A 17,774-nucleotide genomic window follows, 5' to 3' on the forward strand; every position below is an offset into this window, starting at 1 on the left:
TTGCCGTGAGCGTTGAAGTTATCCCGTTTAGTAGTGAGTCTCTGAGACATAGTCTTGTCCCAAATATGACCTTACTGTTTTACTTGTTTATTGTTTATTAATTAATTCGTTACCAGGAAAAAACATCAGAGTTTGTAGCACAAAGTTATAAGCAACACATTGTAATTGTTGATTTTTTTTTATTTTGTTAACAAACTTTTCTAAGCAATAATTTGTTGAGGGGTTGAAATGTTTGTTGGTTCTTTAGAGCTATGTCAAATGATATCACAATCCACAATGTTGCAGGTTTGTCGAAGGAAAACAGTCGTGCAACTACACAAATTTTATCTGATGTATTGAAAGCAATGGCATAGACTAGTTTGTACTCATCTTTAGATCAACAATTTCCATCTCTTCTTTCAGTTTTCTCTCCATGCTATCTTGGTATTTGCTATTTGTGTTTATCATACTCAATCATTTCTCTCCACCTTTTTTTTTGGTCTTTCTTTTGGTCTCTTTTCCATAACTTTTCTCTCAAAAGACTGTTTTGGAAGTTTCTTTCCCACCACCTCTGTTATAAGTCCAAAACATTGTAACTTTTACTCTGCTAATTTGTTTTAGCAAACTTGTTAAGCCCACTCTCTCAACATAACTCTTTTATCTAGGTAAAAATTATTAATTAGTAAACAGCCCACAATGTTACTATATCTTAAAAATAAAGTTTACTTCTGATATTGAATGTACAGTAGAACGTCGATAAGTGGAACCAATTGGGGACTGGGGTCCTTCCAGTTAATGATTTGTTCCAGTTTCCGACTTTGTACGAAAAAATACATTAACCTGTCCGATGTTCAAATTTTTCTCCGTTGCGTATCGCTTCCTGTTGAATTTTTCTCCGTTGCGTGTCGCTTCGTGTTGAATTTTCGTCGATTTTAAGCCTAACGAAAATTTTTATAATAATCATCGAGGCTATCGTATCGTTAAAAATTATTTCTGCATTTTGTACAAACAAAATAAATATATTAAAGAATATAAAAAACATGAAAATTATACTTTAGGAGTAAATTTAGTATCAAAATCGTTCGATTCAGCATGACACAGTCCGACTGAAAATCGTTCCACTTTCCGGCCATTCCACTTACCGACGTTCCACTTATCGACGCTCTACTGTATTACTTAATAATTTTGGAGATCCGGGATAATTAATATAATGCAGTAGATATTTAATGATTTAGCAAGAGATCTTGCTGTTATGATGATTTATATGAATTACAAATTATTGAATTTTTTTAAAATTAATGTGGAAGGTCAGAATTTTACTCTGATTTAAGTAGAAATATTATTTTATTATAAAAAAAAAATCCAGGAACAAGTTACTTAACATTCCTGGCAACATTTGGTGGTGCCATTTGTTATGATATTTTATTTTAAAAACTTTTTATATTTTTAATTACAGTGAAACCTTGCTTAATGAGCATAATTCATTCCAAAGTCTTACTCGTAATGCGAAACACTCGTTAAGTGGAACAATTTTCCCCATAGAAATTAATGTAAAATATGATAATGTGTTTCATGCTGAAAAAATGCTCAAATGTTTTATGTATGTTTATTGAAAAAAAATTGTACAATATACACTGTTAAGAAGCATGAATCATTATCATCTTTCCTTCTAGTGCGGAATGAACCATCCTGGAATGAGAATTTGATTTGCAGAAACAAAAAAAAAATCGCAGCTAATATGTTTGATAAACACTCCAAATGAAATGCCAAATTTTTGGGTTATGTAAAGGCTATAATTAAATATTAGAAATTAATTAATTTCACTAGAGGTAGGCAGTTATGTTTCCATCTCATATTAAATTTAATAATTATAAATAGTTAATTTTTAATTCAGACATTTCTAAAATTTAATTTGTAATCGGTCATTAAATTTAATGACCCACGAATTTGGCATATCGTTTGGCGTGTTTATTATATGACGAGCTGTTGTTGATGTTTATAAGTAATATGTGTGAACACAAGTTTGGAAAAATATGATCACAAGCGACACTAAGATGCTAGCGGAACGAGTGCTAAACACAGACTGATGGAGCGTACTGCATGCACACAATTCAGGACTTCCTATCTCCTCATCACTCGTTATGCAAAACATCGCTTGTTAAGCAAGGCAAATTTTTACAATTTGTTTTGCTCGTTATGTGAAATGCTCATTAAGCAAAGTTCCACTGTATTATAAAATGGCAAAAAGCTTAATTTTAAGGTTAGGGGTGGGTTTTATAAAAAATTTTAAATTCTAATACCAGTAAAATCATCATTAAGTCCAACCCTACTGGAGATACATGAGATTCCTTTATCTCCCCACTCCCTTGACTTTCAGTCACCAAAATTTAATAGCATCAATCCCCTAATACACAAATCTCCCTGCAAAATTTCAGAAATTTTCGACAAAAAAGCATGGGAGTTAAGCTTCAAAGAGGGTAAACAAAATTGTGCCTCCCACACACACATCCGTACATACAGAATTATCCCTGAATTTTTTTGCATTTCTTGATGTTTCAAGCTCTACCTCAAGATCGGAAATATAAAAAATCTTGGGGTGTATTTTTTATATTTTTTGCCATAGTTACAGTTTTTAAACTATTGAAATTTGATTATTTCTGGATATTTTTACACATCTTAGATGAAATTTGTCGATACTTTTGTAATCTTAGAAAATAAGTATAAATTTACTCTCGATGAGTATTTACTTGACTTTCGAGCAGCAAAGATAGGTAATTTTTTATAATCTCTCTACACACCGGAATTTGAAATAATTTTAGTAAGCAAATTACTTCATAAAAAATACATGAAATATTTTAATGAAGAAAAGTCATATAAAAATTTGAAAAGTCCAAGCCTTTTCAAACATTACCATCTAGGACACTTACGTTAAGAACTATGATGCCCCGCAGACTGATAAATTGTATTCGAAAAAAGGCTACTACAGAAACAATTTTTCTTGTATTTCTAACTTTTAGTTAATTTGTTTTTATTAATGCTACATTGTCTGTTATTTTTTGTGTAAGTAGGGATTTCTTTTCAGTTAATAATGATGTGTGGCAGTTATATTTATGGCAAATTTGTTAACAGACGAGTATGATAGCCTGCCATTTTCTCCTTGTTTTGCTAAAGATTGTCGATCAGTTGCCTATCAGAACTACATAATTTTTTATTTCTGTGCTTGTTATTTACTTTGTAATGGTTATATTCCCTTAGGGATAACTTAGGATGAGAGAGTTACTCTCCTAGATCTACCATCACATTTCTTTTTGTTGTTGTTTACCTTATAAGTGAATTTAGATTGTACAAGACTTTCTGGAAGGCATTTCTTGCATAAATTAAGCAGAAATTCTGGCTTCCTAATTTATGTAAGAGATATAATAGATTGAAAACTGGTGTTTCATAATTAAACTAATAAAAACTTACTTATAAATGTTACTTATAAATAAAATAATAGTTGTTATTTTAAGAAAAACAAATGCATTTGTGTTTAAGTTGATGATCATTATCGCAAACAAGAAATTAAATCTTATTCGTTAAATCATCTGTAGTGATGAATTAAATATAAATGTATTTAAAAACTAATGTTTATTAATTAAATGTTATTTTCAGGACTTTGATTTTGTACAATTCGCTAACTCATACTCGTAAAGAATTAATTAGCTGCCACGTTTCAGCTTCTTCTGTCGAAGTAAGAGATTTTTTAGGAAACATAGTGCCAAGTCAGATCAACCCGGTATTTGTCGGAAGCGCAATTGTTGAAGAAGAATATGAGGTATTTCTTTTGAGTAATGGTTAAAAATAAAATATTGCATATTTTCAAATTTACTGTTATTATTTAAACTTATTAATGCACTGCACAATTTAAATGCTTTTTATTTTGTATGGCAGCTTGTTTTCTTAGCAGAAATTCCAGCTTTAGGTTTGGTTACTTACACACTTCATTTTATGGAAGATAAAGATGTAGAAAAAACTGTTGTTGTGTTATATAATTTTGATTCTGCACCTGAAAGTCGGTATGTAATATTCTGTGTTTAATTTGTGTTGCATGTGTTCTTAATGATACTGAAAACAATATAAATAATATACAAAATTATGTGAATATTTTTATTTATGATTTGCCAATTTATTAACATGATATGTTTGCACACAAATTTCTGTTGAATTTGCACAAAAATGCACAAATTATACTTTATATTACCTTGTTTTCTGATATATATATATATATATATATATATATGATGGATATCATGTGTTATCTATGCCATTTCTTTTTTGTGTATTTTCCCCCATTTTCTGTAAGTTTGGTAAATGTATTAGTGTTATGGCATACACATTCACAAACATATTTGAATGCAAACATAAGTAGAGGGGACGGAGACAGACAATTTGCATATACAGACTGTACTGCCATGAAAAATTTCCACAGATCCAATTTGGACTCAAATCCAGATCCCTGCAGCAGCAGGCAGACACTTTTTCCCTGGTTATCTAGCCACCGTAACCAACTTTTATGATGACCAATTGGCCAAAGTTGATGGAACACTTCAGAAAGCCAAGAAAAAAAGCTTGCTTTATTGTAAAGTCATCACTATAGTCAAAAATAATCAAATTGAAGAATGAGACTACCTTAATGTTTTCAAGAACAAGAAGCCATCTTTGAGGTGGTTTCATAAAACAAATAAGTTAAAAGAATTTTATAGTCATAAAGGAATAAAGAACAGACAACTATTTATATTCTATTGATGTTGATACTATATTAATTTCAATAGCAATTACAGAAGAAAAATGAGAATAAGCATAAATATAACATGTAAATAACTATGAAGACAAAAAATTTAGAAAATGAAAGAATCATTAAAGAAATGATGTATTTAAAAACAATAAATTGACTACTGCCAGAAATCTTTTTCTAATGATCGTGTTTTTGATGACAAAACATTAACAGGGAGAGACGAAAGTATATCCCTGTTAATGATGTTTTGTATACCAGATAGTGAACATATAGTATCATTCTAAAGATGTCTTTCAATAACTTTGTATTATCCTGTAATGTATATACTAAATTTGTCTGTCTAGTGCTGCTTTGGCCGATCTTATAAATTGTGACTGTTCTTTAATTACTAAAGATGTAGTTTTTTTTATACCTCCATAGTTTAATGTTTTCTGGATTCTGTTTTACACTCTGCCTTTTCATAAATGGTGTTTTATAGTGTAGAATACTAAAGAATTGTCATTCCTTTAAGCTGTGTTTAAAAATACTTCTTTTAGAAGTTTTTCTTATTCTTGTTATCTTAGCCAGTCTCTAAATATTATTAAGTTTTATTAATCTTGCAAAATGGAGATGAATAAAGCTTAAGGATATTTTAGCCAACTGAAAGATCATTTTTTTATGTAGTAAAGTTTTATATTTTGCAATTATACAATACAATGTGCTTCTTGTAATCGTGGATATTGTTAAGTGTCGTCTAATATCAGAAATATTAGGTCAACACACACAAAAAATGGGAAAACTGTTAAAAGTGAAGTTAGAAATGTAATGTTACATGTCATAACTTTTCCACTTTCAAGAGTCCACTTTTCATATAAAATATGGAATCTTTTAAATATTTCGGTGCTAGCAGGTGACTTAAAGGAGAACTAGAAGTGCTAGTTTATTGCATACAGGCTCTAAGTTGTTTCTTCACACTGTCAATCTTAAATCCTGACTGATTACATATAGTCATTTTAAGTTATTACTCTTGACTGATGCTTGAAATACTAATCATTATAATCATTATTTGCTCACAGTACAATATTTCAAAATGGCATTTATTCCTGTTAATAATAATAATTAGAATTAATAAATCTTGAAGTTTAAGCCAATAAAACCAGAGTTTCTCCTAATTGTCATGATATTTACTTTGCTTAACCCTTTCCATGCGGTTATACGCCTTTAGGCGTATGTCACGTGACTTGCCGTTAATTCGTGATGCGGCATACGCCTTTCGGCGTAATTAATCAAAAAATTCGATTATTTTGCGTTATATTCGATTTTCCAGCGATCTTAGCTTTGATTCGCTATTCTGTAGGTCAATTGACTTTGTTTAAGCCAAAAAGTGTTTTGTGACCACCCCTGGGCCATAAATATTTTGGTAAAATAGACCCTTTCCCTGCCAAGTAATTAGAGACATAGTGTAAATAATGGCAATAACTTCTCCCCCTCTCTAGCGAGAGAGCTGTGGTTTCTTTTATTTGAAAGAATACAGATGTATCTAACTAACAAATATACAAAGTTTAGCAATTTTCTGTAAATTAATTATTTTTTCTTTTGTTCGTAAGCTTCAAATTTTAATATTATTTTAAATTTCTATTAAACTAAAAATTAAACAGTCGTAAACTGTAATATGTTCCTAATCAAACGCTGAAAACAGATTAAACGTAGCGCGATATTAAAGCGAAATATCGCGATTTAAAAATTATCCAAAAACTGCAAAAAATGCGCCGCATGACGAATTCCACTCAATTATTTGCTGTAGATCGCCAGCATGGAAAGGGTTAATTAATGTTGTTGGTCAGTTATGAGAAGAATAGAAGAGTTCCAAACTGATTACAAGAAATATTAAATACATTAGAATCTGCTAATAAACAGATTCTACCATATTTAATCATTTCTTTTATGCATTTATGCAAAAAAAAAAGACATGGTGTTTTTGTCTAATTCAAGATATTTTGTTGTTACATATTTCAGATTCAATAATTCCCTTCATTCAAATTTATATTTATTTAGTCCTATTGTCTAGTCCAGGGGTGGCCAACATACGGCCCGCGTAATGGGTTTATCCGGCCCGCAATTAATTTTTCAAATTTAGCTACTTAACTTCCAATAATTGGTGGAATGGATTCAATATACTTCATGTTTTAAAAAAAATTCCATTGTAGAGATTTACAACTTTTGCATTCATCTGTTATAAATTTACACCATTTGAAGAACGAAAGACCCCATACTCATTGTAACTCATCTGCCATTTTGCCATGTCACTCTGTTTATGCTGACATGTGACGCACAGCACCACCTGCTTGTCGACCTTTTTTGTTTTTTTTTTACTTGTACGTTTCTTCACATTGTAAAATGACATTGTGCATGCATCAGGAACTTCTGTTATTTAATATGACTTAATTTTAATATTTCATTTGGCCCGTGAAAAATTTCTCTTTCCAATCCAGCCTGGGGGCAAAAACTGTTGGCCACCCCTGGTCTAGTCACTTCCAGTATTGCTTATAATACAATTCATTTTTGTTTTTAAAGAAATAAAATTTCAAGTAATTTTGTTTCTTATGATGATTATTAAATGGTAACATTTAAAAATATTTTCTTAGAAAATTTTCCATCCAGTCCTTGATGCCTCCTCAGGAATTTATGATCAGTTCTTCCACTATAACAGCTGTCTTCTCTGGTGCAGATGGAATGCTGAGGGTAAAGTTAATAAACTTTTTTTGTGTATTTATCTGTAAATTCAATTTTTATAAGTTTTTTTTAAATTTTTAGAGAATCATTTTAAAAGAGGGAATTTCGATCGATGCCAGAATACAGTTTCTTTTGTATGGAACGAGACCTAAAGGTAAAGACAGGAGTGGAGCGTATCTGTTTTTGCCTGATGCTGCAGCACAGGTATGTTCAATGATTGGTTTTGTAAAATCCATCATAAGAAACGAAGCAATAACAAATATGTCTACTCTAATAACCTTAAGTAGCTTTGCAAAGTATAGTTATCCACAAACGTTTTTGGTCCCTTAGGACCTTCTTCACGTGAGATCTGAGTAGAGAGTGACCCTACGTTCTAAACTCCTGTAACGGATGCATTACAACCCCCACTCCAGATGTGTACTATAAACAAACATCGTTGCGCATGCGTCGGCGGCTATAACGCCGGGTCGTACATCGCTTGCCACACCTTCGAAAGTTGCTTTTCACCTTTAAAGTTGATAGAAAGGCCCAGGCAATCCGCTTTAAAGATCTCCAGCGCCTCCAAATACTTAAGGTAGTGTACCTGCGTGGTTCTCCGTATCAAGGTCGCTTGCTGCAGCTCTGGTGTAATGCTGTTTTCACTGACATATACTGCCAAGGCAGTATTGGTCTTTTTCTTCTCGATATCTGTTTTATGCTCTCGGATGCATTGCCCGAGGGATCTTTTTGTGGAACCGATATACACCAGATCCCTATCAAATCTATCGTCTCGGAGTGGAATTCTATATACACCCAGTGCCCTTTCAACGTTCACCGGAACCTTCCCGTTCCTAAGCAGGGTGAAAACGTCCGGTTTACGCTTGTAGGCTATTTTTGTATTAGTATATGCACCAATCTCACAGTATAAGGAGTGCAGATGCCGTTCATATGTAATAATAATAGGACGGGGAGACACACCTTGCCACCGATTATTCCCTGGAACTGCATCGAATTGGTTTACGGGGTTGTGTTCCTGTTCGTCTGCTATTCTAAGTATAAGCTGCTTGTTATAGCCATGGTTTTCAGCTATTTCCGCTATTCTCCCTATCTCCTTCTGCTTGTCCCTCTCCATATTACAGTGTGTATGGGCTCTTCTAGTAAGTGCTCTAAAGGCTGCCAGTTTGTAGCTGTATGGATCATTGGAGTCAGCTGGGATGTATATCGGGACAGCGTTCGGTTTTCGGTATACATTAGTGTCGTAACCTCCACTGTTAAAGGTAATATTAATGTCCAAAAAAATGAGCCGTTTTGTTGCTCATTTTTCTAACTCGATCAGAAGACCGTATAGGTTGTCATTCATACAACACACGAATTTGTCGATGTCCAGTTTCGTCTTCCAGATGATGCAGATGTCGTCAATGTACCTTTTATATAGGTTGATGTTACCGAGGAACTCGGGGATGACTTTGGCCTCCAAGCAACGAATCACAATTTCTGCCAAGTCCCTAGATAAGGGGCTACCCATAGGTACTCCTCTTTTTTGAAGGTACACCTTTCCATCTAGCTGGAAGCAAGAGGTGTAGCAAAAAATACACTCAAACCTGTTTTTGTGCGGTCTATTTTTGTGCGATTTTTTATACGTGCAATGTGTTTTGTGCAATTATTTTTGTGCAGTATAACAATTTGATTGAAATTCATATACCGCACACAAAAAATCGCACAAATAAAAAATCACACAAAAATAGACCGCACAAAAACAGGTTTGAGTGTATGAGAAAGTTCTAGTATCTGCTTGTGGTTAGCATTGCATGCTATCTCACGAGAGTTTAGAACATAGGGTCACTCTCTACTCAGATCCCACCTGAAGAAGGTCCTAAGGGACCGAAAACGTTTGTGGATAACTATACTTTGTGAAGCTATTTAAGGTTATTAGAGTAGACAGATTGGTTTTGTCTTAAAAGTTGATAAAATTATTATTTAAAATTTTTTGAGAGAACAAGAAATGATATAAAATTTATTTTCTGAACAGCTTTTTAATATTTTTATCCGAGTTCTGCTTAAATACTATGATATTTTAAATTAATTTATATTTTTTAAACAGAATTTGAAGTACAGTTGTCCAAAAATTAGAATATTGAAAGGCCCACTTGTGTCCGAAGTGACGGTTTTTCTACCGGAAATAGAACACCGTATTAGAGTTAAGAATACCGCAGGTATTTTAGAAATTTCTCTATATATTCATATTAAGTACTATATTTGGAAAATAGGATAATGTTATCTTTGATATACATTTGGATTTAGGATTAGATAGTGCCGGACTGGATATCTATAACATTGTTGACGTGACCCGTGAAGTAAATAAAGAATTAATTATGAGATTTTATACAAATATAACCAATAATAATCAAGAGTTTTTCACAGATTTAAATGGATTTCAAGTAAGACTTGTGCATATTTTTGCCTATTTTTAATTATTTTTCCAATTATGTTTGTTTAATTTAAACATTTTATAGCTTTCAAAAAATATAATTTATGTGTATTCTACTATTATGATACATATCTTTGTATTTTGCTTGTTATTGCTCCTGACAGAATATAGTTTTATATGTTTGTTCTAGAAATAATATGATCTTTAATATACAGTACACCTTCCATTATCCAGAATCACATTAACTGTGATACCAAAAATACTTCCAAATGAGCCATTAAGTTATCACAAATTGCCTTATGACTCATTTGCTTTGTAGGTTATTGGCCAGGAGGAGGGGCATGGAAGATTTGCCGAGATTTCCATTTATTATAAGTAACTGTTAGTTACAAATATACCATCAAGTACTTTGATCTAGTCCAGCAACAAGAAGATTGTAGAAGATTGAAAACATTTGTTTTTACAGAGAAATAACCAGTTACTGAACCAGATCAAAGTACTGTGGTGGTATATTTGTATTCCTTGTCCAGTTTTAGTGTAGGTTACTTATATATGTTGCTTTATATTTCTTTAAAAATTTGCTTATTTTTTTATTGGATACAGGATTTATAGTAAATGGTACCAGATTAACTAAAATGACATTTTTCCCATTCAATAATTCAGTCTGCTGTGTTTTAATTGTGTATTTACTTTTTGTTTGCTGCTAGGTGAAGTTTCTATAATCTATATGTTTCTCTGTGTCAGAAATATTAAACACTTCAATCCAAAAGCTTTAAATAAGCCTTAGTAAAAATTCTTATATTTTGAGAATTTATTTTATTTAATTTTTCAAAAAACATTATTGTTCTATTCAATCATTCTATCTTCGAATATACAGACCTGAAGAAGATCTCCAATTGCAGACCGAGAACATTAGTTGAAAATTTTTTATTTCAAAGTAAAACCTCACTGGAATACAATTTAAGGCTTTCGGATTGAAGTGTTCATTATATCATTTCAGTCTACCAAGTGGTGTTTTAACTCTTTTAATATTAGTTAATCTGTATAGAAATTATTTATTACATATTTTAATCATAAAGTGTTTGAATTAATAAATTTAAAGTTTGTAGTTTGATTGTGATGCTTTACTTACCTAGTAATAAAAACAAGAACATAACAAGCAAATAAATTTGGAATCATACTTGATTTTGTTTTATGTTTTAAAGCCTTTATCAAATATGGGCTGCCCTCATTTTACATTGGTGATGAGGTGGCATAAACAAAATTGGCACAAAATGAATCCATTTTATTATGGAATAAATAAGGTTGCATTCCAGGCATCTGCAAATGAATATACTGCATTTTTGTTCAATAAAAACATGTTTAGTATCAAGTTTTATTAACACAAAATAATAATACTACATATATTATAACTTATTTATTTATACATACATACAAGAAAGACATCAGCCGTACACATAGTGTTTAGCCAGCAAAAAAGAGGGTAAGGGAAAAGGGGAGGGGATGAAGGAGGGAGAGCCGATAGACAGTAGAAAAAGGTAGGATCCCTCTGAACAGCATACATATGACTATAGTACCCTCTATGTTTGATGTTGGCATGCAGTTTTTAGGCTGCAAAGCCATAGTCCCCTGAAGGGTCTAAAAAAACCTGAGTGTAACAAACACCAATAATTGAGTGTCGCCACAAATAGCTAAGTGTAGAAGTTAGTGCCAAGTGGCTGTTGTTAGGAAGATTTATACTAATAAAACTGAATGCAATCGCATAACGGACTGACAGAGACAAACGAGCAATACCCCAAAATTTTTTATTTATTTTATTATTATTTATTATTATTTTTTTTTAAACATTAACTTACTCACTAACTAAACTAACCTACCATAACGTAGGACGAACCTAGCCAGACGACTAAAGCTAACAAATCCTAATCTAATTTAACTTAACCTATCATAATCTAACCAGAAACCAAGCTAAGAGTCCCTAATCTAACTTTCAACTACGACTGACCGAATTTAGAGTGAAAAAGAGACAGAAAATAAGAACTAAAATACAAGTTAAAAGGCAGCTTTAAACCAACATTTGAAACAAAGCATGGGAAAGCTAATTGCCATCCATGCTTATTTATTTACAGCTAAATTGACAATGAAATTTTTCTACTGCTGCCATGTCAATTGCTTATGGCAGTATCACTAGATGCAACTTCAGCCCTGCGTCAATTGCCTCGGTTGAGGGTCATCCATCAGTGATGAGCTAGGCTGAGGACTGTTCACCTTTGTAAAATATGAATCCAAGTTTGCCAATTTTTTCTTTACCTCTCTTTTGAGAACTTCATAATTAGGTGCTAAGACTTTGTTTAAACTCCTCCTCACAAAGTCACTTCACTCCCACTCTGGGTTTATCACAAATTACTCTTCATTCATTTGGTTGGCAGTAGCAAGAAATTATTTAAGGGCATCAGAAGTTATCTTTAAAACACATTCCAGTGCATCATTGTTTATTCCTTTCTCTCTTTGTGCATATAAATGTTCAACCAAATTTGATGATTCTTCTGTATAAATATTGGCATTTAGCATTTGCAAGAAATATTCTATGCATTGTGGAGAAAATACTTTTAAGAATTTTTGGGGGAAATTTGAAACTGGTATTATCAGGAGTTGGCATAAAATGAGGACAGCCTGTATAGTTTACAGAACGCATTAATAATCAGAAACAAGTAAAACGGCAAGGCCGTATCTGGGACAAGACTATGTCTCGGAGACTCACTACTGAGCGGGATCACTTCGATGCTCACAGCTGGTCTCGTTCTCATTCTCCAATCATGTTTGGTATCGCTGGTTTTGAGTGCAATCATTCAAACTTTGCCCGTCATAGCTACAACCACGAGCTCTTCCACGATGCATTTTCATTGAAATTAACCCATCGAATGTTGAAATTTCTCTCCGTTGCATGACACTCCAGGTTGAATTTTTGTCAATGCGAAAATTTCCCATTTTTGAAAAAATAATGGTGGCTATTGTATCGTCCGCAATTATTTTTTTATTTTGCACAAACAAAATATATATATTAATAAATGTAAAAAGAAAAAATAATTCTATTTCAGAAGTTAGTTTTAATATAAAATTATAACGATGCGCCATCTAGTTTCAAAAAGTTCTGATGATGAAACGAAATATCTCCGGCCAATTGGTCGAAGTTAGCATGTGGCGACCAGAAATATGTGGGGAATAACACAGGACAGGTAAATGGGTTTTTTTCAAAGATTCGTTTGTCAAAATTCGATTTCACAATATTCATATTTCCAACTTACCAACGAGCAACACATGCACAAATCTTGCACTACTGCCTGTTTGTAAAGAGTGTTGCCATTTTGTATTTTATTGTGTTTCGGTTCTCGGTCCCCTGACTACCTACAAGTCTGGTTTTTTTTATGTGCACATAATTTGGGCACCTAATACTCTGTGCCAAATTTCAACTCCTGACATGTACTCCTTCATACCTCTAAGCTGATAAGACAGCAGGATGTACGATTTTATAAACAAGACATCGTCTTGTCAATAATAGAATACAATACAGGTATACGTCGACTTACGTCGCTTCAAGTTACATCGTTTCCGATTATACGTCGTTTGTCAAAAAAGTATATGGAAAAATAAAAATCAAATTTTAGTCATTTTATTCGACTTTACATCCGCCCGCCACAAATATTGAAGTCATAATATCACTAGAAAAGCGTTAAAAGCACATAAAATCATATTAAAATATGTACATTTACAGTAAATGTTAATGTAATCATCATAAATTCTAGAGAACGAAACATGAAAACATCTGTGACTCTGTGTTGTCATCTTCTTTAGTGATCTTTATTGGTAAATTTAATGTAAATTAGTTTATTTTCTACTATCGCAAAATAATTTTAATAACTGTATTTGTTATTTAACCTTAAAAAATCATCTTATTTTATAATATCTTAGAGAAACCACATTCACAAATAAAGAGTCTGCGATGTACTGTAAACATCACCAAATTGTAAACTTCTACTGTACATTTACAGGTATGTACAGTACTGTACGTACTGTACATGTATTCGTCAATTTAGATGATTTTTTTTCTGTACTGTATTAAAAACTAAAATTTATTTGTTTGTAAGCTTAAAATAGATTTTTATTAACCATATATTATTAAAAATGCATTTATAAATAAAATACAGAACTGGGAATGGTAATTTGTGGTTTAGCCTAGTGACAAATAAATTCGGAGACAAGTAAATTTGACTTACGTCGCCTCTCCTGAAACCAATTACCGACGTAAGGTGAGGTATACCTGTAACAATAATAATAAAATATTTGCTTGCTTTATTTTGTTGAAACTTAATTTAAGACAGAGACTACATTTTTAAATTATTTAGGATTTAATGCAATATGATTTACTTTAGAATAATTTTTCCAACACTTAAAACAAAAAACTAAATTGTCGGGGATGAGAAATTTTTCAACAACAACTTTCGTGCATTTTACATTTGTCATCTTTTCTTTTGTAACAAATCATCTACATTGTTAATCTACAAAAATGTTCAAAATATTGATCTAAGAACAATTCTTCTCTATGAATTTGTTTTCTAATTTTGTCTAAATGGAATTTAATATGGATGATTGTGATTTTAATATGTTACTTTTAGTAGTTTCTGTACAAACAGTCATTCAGATAAGAGTGTTTGTGTCGGTTAATCAATAATATGCTTAAAATCATTAATTATAAATAAAAACTATATACTTTTTCAAATTTCTAATTTCTATGGCACAGATGCAAAATTAATTATGTATTTAAAATACTCATTTCGAAGTGATAATGTAGGTGGAAGTGACTGTTTCATATTAAGTGATTATTTCACATATGGAAATGAAAAGACGAGTTGTCATACAGTAATTGGGAATAGTTACTATGTTTAGTTTTCTGCCAGAGTCGGATTGCGAAGGGCTCAATCCAAATTTATGTGTTTGTCGAACTTTTGAATAAAGAACTGATGTTTGGTGAGATGTTTTCAAAAAATTGATGCAGTTGTTTCAATTAATGACTGTATTTCTTCACTCAATAATTCAGTCTCTTGGTTTTATTGAATAAATATTAACATTATTTAATTTTTAATTTCTTGGCTGTTATATATAACAGAGGGAAAGTATGGTAATTGGTCAAAAAATGACCACTCTCCGAACTTTGATAATGCACTTTTGGACTCAGGACAACTTGAAATGTTGAGAAATGCAAAAAAATTCATGGGTAATTTCTGTACGTATGGATGTGGCTGGGTGGTTGACACCATTTTGTTCATCTTCTTTGAAGCTTAATAATGCCTGTGCTTTTTGTCAAAAATTTCTGAAATTTTGCAGCGCAGTTTATTTTTTAGAGGGATTGATGCTATTAAATTTTGGTGGTTAAAGGTCTCTTGTGGGGAGATAAAGAGGGTCATGTGTATCTCCATTAGGGTTAAACTTGATGATTTTACTCATTATTAACATCTTTTATAAAACCTGTCTCTACCATGCTTATAATAATTAAAAATATAAAAAGTTTTTATTAATAAAATATCGTAACAGATGCACCACACACACTGGATTTTTTAATTTTAATATAGCTTAAATGAATTTGATAAAGCAAATTTCATACAAATTTTACAGCTTAATACTTTTTAAATTATTATTTTTCATTTGCTAAATTATTTTCATTAACTGCAAGGACAAGAAAATTGTTTTAATAAATAAAACTGGAATTTACAGAACATTCATATAAAGTCTGCAGTCTATTTATAAATACAAATGATAATGTTTATCAATTACTTCATCACATGCAGACAGAACAACAAGAGTTTGACAGATTAAATCTAAATGTTCAGTTAGAATGTTTAAATTCATCTAATGTCCGAAGAATGACATCAATCATTAAAGTTATTATTAAACTAAATGCTAATGATTCATTAGATTGTTATTGATTGGCTAGAAAATTTAATTGTTCATCTATTAATGATTTCAAACTTTAAATCATTAAGTAATTAAATCTAGAAACATCTGGAAAAAACTTAACTCAAAATTAGGTTTGACTTGTCAACTCTTACATTTTCCAGATGTTTCCAATTTTGGTTAAACTGTAATAAAATTATTCACTTGCAAACATAGCTAATCGATGGTGATGTGTTCACAATTTTCCTTTGTAAACTTTTAATACGTTGATAGTGACTTAGAACAATTTAATGAATTGTTAGTAACTAGTTCGTCGACCGTTTCCGGAAGGAAGCATTTATTTAACAATAAAATACACTCTTTTACAAAAAAATTGATGCATCAAGAAAGAAGTATCCAACTGGAACAAAATTTAGTAAACTTATTGTACATAAAAAGAAATGATTACAATTTTGATATGGTTGGATGATTATTCCAGGGAAAGGGCTACACAAAGTGAGGAAGTCAATAATATGTTGGCATACCTCTTGCCTGGTCAAGCTGTTATCTGGTGTGGCATTGATATATAAATTTGACAGATGGTGTCTTGAGGGATTTCTTACCAGTGTTCAATTGGTGGGTTATGTCGTAAACATTCCCAGATGATCATATGTGATGTCCCATTAGGTTCCAAGTGTGCCCAATTGGAGAGAGATCTGGTCTGGCTGATCAAGAAAGGACATCGTGACCAGGAAGACATTCACATGAGAGACATGCTGTGTGTGGTCGAACATTGGCTTATTGGGAAGTGTGCCCTGGGTGCTGCAAAAAGAACGATATCACAATAGGTCTCAGAATGTCATCAACATATCACTGTGCCACGAGGATACCATGGACTACCCCTAAGAGGGTCTGGCTATCAAAAGTGATGATGCACCAAATCATAACTCTTTGTTGTTGGGCCCTGTGGCATTCAACAGTAAAAGTGAGATTCTGGTGACAGCTAAAATGTCTCCATACATGTCTACACTGGTTGTTGGAACTCAGTTCAAAGCAGGACTCATCATCGAAGACAATTTGTTCCCAATCAGAACACTTCCACATTAATTGAGCCTGGCACCATTACAATTGTTCTTGACAATTCCTAGGAGTTAGTGGCAGCCTGCGTCGCAAGCACAGGTTTCACTTGCATAGTCATCTAGCAATGGTTCTGGAGGTCACTTTGGCATTAGTCACATGTTGAATGGTTGATAGTGATGACTCTGGTGCTCAAGCAATTGTTCTGTTGTCACTCACCCAACCACTGCCTGCTTTTCTCTGGATTTTGCCTATCAAGACCCTTTCGTGCCAGCATTGTCAAACTGCTGCATCACTCTGAACCAAATATTGGGCAATATGTTGATTTGTCTTTCCACTCTTTTTTACTCCAATGAACATCCTCTTTCAAACTCCGTCACACAGTTGTAATGGGCACAAATTCAACAAGGATGCATTGTTCACAATCATCGATTGGTGCAATCAAACACTACTGGAAGTTTGGTCCCTCAAAGAATGAATCACTCTTTATATATGTTATGGACAAAGTGATTAATTGGGCATTATGAATAATGACCAAAAAGGGCACGCAGTGTAATAAATATTGATTAATTTATCAAATTGATCGGTCATTATGAATACTGCTATCACCTAGTCGGGCGAAGTGATAATATGTTGAGGAGTGATCATCCAATATACGCTAGCCAATTGGCACTCTGAGTTGCCGATTGTATCGCATTTAATTTTAAATTGTGCAACATTAATTAATTTGATTAAAAAAACTCCACAACACAAAACACCAGGGTGTGTTAAAAAATCGTAATCCTAGAACCTATACCCAGTGTGACAAAAAAAATGAAAGGGTTCACCACAAACGTTTTCAAACTGCTGTGAAGTTCGAAAAAGTTTGTGGTGAACCCTTTCATTTTTTTCGTCACA

At 32.3% G+C, this 17,774-nt stretch overlaps 1 protein-coding gene across 1 annotated transcript in view; it reads left to right on the plus strand.

Moving 5' to 3' along the window:
- Positions 1-17,774, plus strand: part of LOC136987077 (alpha-mannosidase 2-like) — an 80,698-nt gene that overhangs the window by 55,126 nt on the left and 7,798 nt on the right. Inside the window, exons 13-18 of the mRNA XM_067284734.1 lie at positions 3,631-3,793; positions 3,910-4,034; positions 7,378-7,474; positions 7,547-7,669; positions 9,546-9,657; positions 9,746-9,882. Coding sequence (XP_067140835.1) covers positions 3,631-3,793; positions 3,910-4,034; positions 7,378-7,474; positions 7,547-7,669; positions 9,546-9,657; positions 9,746-9,882 — 757 coding nt within the window. The remainder of the gene's footprint in view (positions 1-3,630; positions 3,794-3,909; positions 4,035-7,377; positions 7,475-7,546; positions 7,670-9,545; positions 9,658-9,745; positions 9,883-17,774) is intronic.

This window comes from Centruroides vittatus, unplaced genomic scaffold (genome assembly GCF_030686945.1).
Source record: "Centruroides vittatus isolate TY-2023 unplaced genomic scaffold, ASM3068694v2 scaffold_1444, whole genome shotgun sequence".
Classification (NCBI taxonomy): domain Eukaryota; kingdom Metazoa; phylum Arthropoda; class Arachnida; order Scorpiones; family Buthidae; genus Centruroides; species Centruroides vittatus.